We start from the raw sequence: 2,664 nt of genomic DNA, 5'->3' as shown, positions 1-2,664 counted from the left end.
GGGGGGGGTGTTTAAGTTAGAAAGAAGACTGCACAAATAGTTTGGCTTTTCTAACAGAAAACTCAAAGGTAGCAAAAGAGTTGCATGTGAGCCAACATTGTTTTAAAAAAACTGAAAGCCCAGTATTAGATCCAGGAAATTTCTACTGACTTCTATGGGACTTTAAATGTAGGGAAAAAAATGTAAAATTTGTAGGTAGTATTCACGATCCCCATTCTCTGTGTATCACTTGCTTGAGTATCCTCTAGGAACATGAAGACTCGGATACTTTCCAATCTTTGGATTTTAATCATTAGTTAACATTTGAAACACCCAAAGGTAAATTACACATTTATGTTTTAATGTTTCTTATCAGTTGTTTTAGCCAAACATATCTTGGGAGAGGAAGATGAATGCCTTAGTTGAACAAAATAATAGAAGTGAAATACGAAATAAGCAAAAAGCTAGAATAGCGAGATTATTATTACCTCTGGCCCACTGCAAATGGCTTCATGTATCTCGCTTGTCCAAAACATTTGAGATACGCACAGAACTACCTGTCCAGGCCACTCCAGAACCCATTTTTTCCTCTCAGTCTCTGGATATGCCTAAAAAAGTTAATTGCATTACTTAACAGTGTCACAAGTAAATAACTGGATGTGTATTGTTAACTATGCCTTTGCATTACAATCATCAAGGTAATAATACAATATAATGCAATAATAGGCTTTGGAATGCCCACTATTTGGGGGGGGGTTTTCAAAGCCACCACAAATATGCATTTTAAATTGCCTTTCTTCTTTATGGTTTCTTCCTTCTTTGTGTTTAAAGAGCAAAAAATGTTTGAAATGTTCATGTTAATTATGAAAATCTGCCTACCATGCTAATTTGGCAATTGTAGTTCTCTTTTAGGTGAAGTCAAACTTGCAACAAGCATTTTGATTACTTTTAATTTTTAATTAGCTAAGAAAAGAGTGAAAAACTAAAACAGGGAATCTTAGAAGTTTCCTATTGCTGTCAGGCTTATTTTACACAGAAGAAAACAACATAATTCAGTCCTTATTCAAACAAAACTCCCACTGACCTCACAGTTGTATAACTACAAGTCTCAGATTAATAAATTGAACTTGATCTAAGAAACCTTCATATACTTAAATTTAATTTAAGTCAGGAGGACTTCTGGTATAAAAAGCCTGCAGGAGTGGGCCCTAAGAGTGAAGCAGGGACTCTGGGTACAAGCAAACATTTGCAGGATGGAGCCCAAGTCTGTATTAGAAAACACACCTCTCTTGCATTAGTTATAACATCATGTATACTCTTTAGCATAATATCTTCAACTTGGACCAGCCACTTCTCCACTGCACCTCGAGCTTCAGAAGTAGAAATGGTTGAAATCAGTTCAACTCGCTCCCCTTCAGAGCTGAACATTGCCTTAATATCCAGATTAGGAAGGAAATGCAGCTTAGCAATGCCCTCAAAACATTTTTTCAAGTGAGGCTGAACTCTAAGAGGATCTTTAGTTTCTGACAAAATCTCCAACATTTCATCATTGGACAAGAAGAAAAATCTAAAAAAAGGATTCACACAAAGAACAGAAGTATTAAGTTATTATAGATGTCAAGCTTTTTATACAGTAGAACAAGCATTGAACAATGAACAAGCAGTATACCTAGGAAAGAAGAGACGCTTTTTCTCAAGATAAGCATTAAGTCCTTTCATGATTTTGTCCAGAAGCTCATTACAGTTCTGAAGCTTCTCTAATAAACCTGTCAATGAAGTGGCAGAAAGAACCTGTAATAAAAGATATGTAATCACTTGTGAATTCACATCAAAAGTTACAGTCAAGGTACAGCATATAGTAAAGGCTATAAAACTGATAAATTTATGATGAGTGCTTTTACACTTGGTGCGAGTGGGATGAAAGTTCATTAAATATATTTGGTTACTAAATTACTGACAGAAATGAATGGGGTAAATATGTCGTCTTAATTATCTGGAGTATGGCATGCCTTACTTTAGGGTCTTTGGTACAATATTTCATAATGTCTCTCCAATATCTGTCTACGGTCTGGAAGAGACGTCCCTCCTCTGGCATCTGTTGCATGATGTCCTCTGAAGAAAAGATGGGTTCCAAGTAAAGCCACTGAGCTTGCACTTTCAGCCATTCATCGATAATCTCCTGAACTTGAATCAGACGATCTTCCCATTCCTTTACAAATGTATTAAAATTTTTACTGCACTACAGTCATATTACATATATTTAAAGAGAGTATATGAACATAAAGAAAACAAACTTTATAGACAGCATAACACCCTTCCAAGGTGACAACAGAAACAGACAAGAAAACCACAGGAAAATTAAAGTTCTTCCCTGGACATATAATGCTGATACAGTTTACAAACTCTAACCTACCAGGGGACTAATTTGCAGATTGCTCACTTAAAGGCACTATCAGATTATAGATTCATAGATGTTTGGGTCGGAAGGGACCTCAGTAGGTTATCAAGTCTGACCCGCTGTCCTGGGCAGGAAAGAGTGCTGGGGCCAGACTACCTAAACCAGTTGCTTGTCCTGTCTCCTCTTGAAGACCCCCAGGGTAGGGGAGAGCCCATTCCAGATTCTGGTAACCCTTACTGTGAAGAAGTTCATTCTAATGTCTAACCTAAATCTGCTCTCCGTCAATT

The 2,664-nt window shown here is 36.8% G+C and overlaps 1 protein-coding gene across 1 annotated transcript in view; it reads right to left on the bottom strand.

The window, feature by feature from the left end:
- Positions 1–2,664, bottom strand: part of DNAH12 (dynein axonemal heavy chain 12) — a 208,952-nt gene that overhangs the window by 148,146 nt on the left and 58,142 nt on the right. The window contains exons 20-23 of the mRNA XM_019504991.1: positions 1,994–2,188; positions 1,649–1,770; positions 1,264–1,546; positions 468–587 (exon numbers count right to left, since the gene is read on the bottom strand). Of these exons, the coding sequence (XP_019360536.1) occupies positions 468–587; positions 1,264–1,546; positions 1,649–1,770; positions 1,994–2,188 (720 nt within the window). The remainder of the gene's footprint in view (positions 1–467; positions 588–1,263; positions 1,547–1,648; positions 1,771–1,993; positions 2,189–2,664) is intronic.

This window comes from Gavialis gangeticus, unplaced genomic scaffold (assembly GCF_001723915.1).
Source record: "Gavialis gangeticus isolate Ggan-Ray unplaced genomic scaffold, GavGan_comp1, whole genome shotgun sequence".
In the NCBI taxonomy this organism is placed as follows: domain Eukaryota; kingdom Metazoa; phylum Chordata; order Crocodylia; family Gavialidae; genus Gavialis; species Gavialis gangeticus.
The sequence above is the reverse complement of the archived record's forward strand: the minus strand, read 5'-3'. Positions and strand labels throughout refer to the sequence as shown.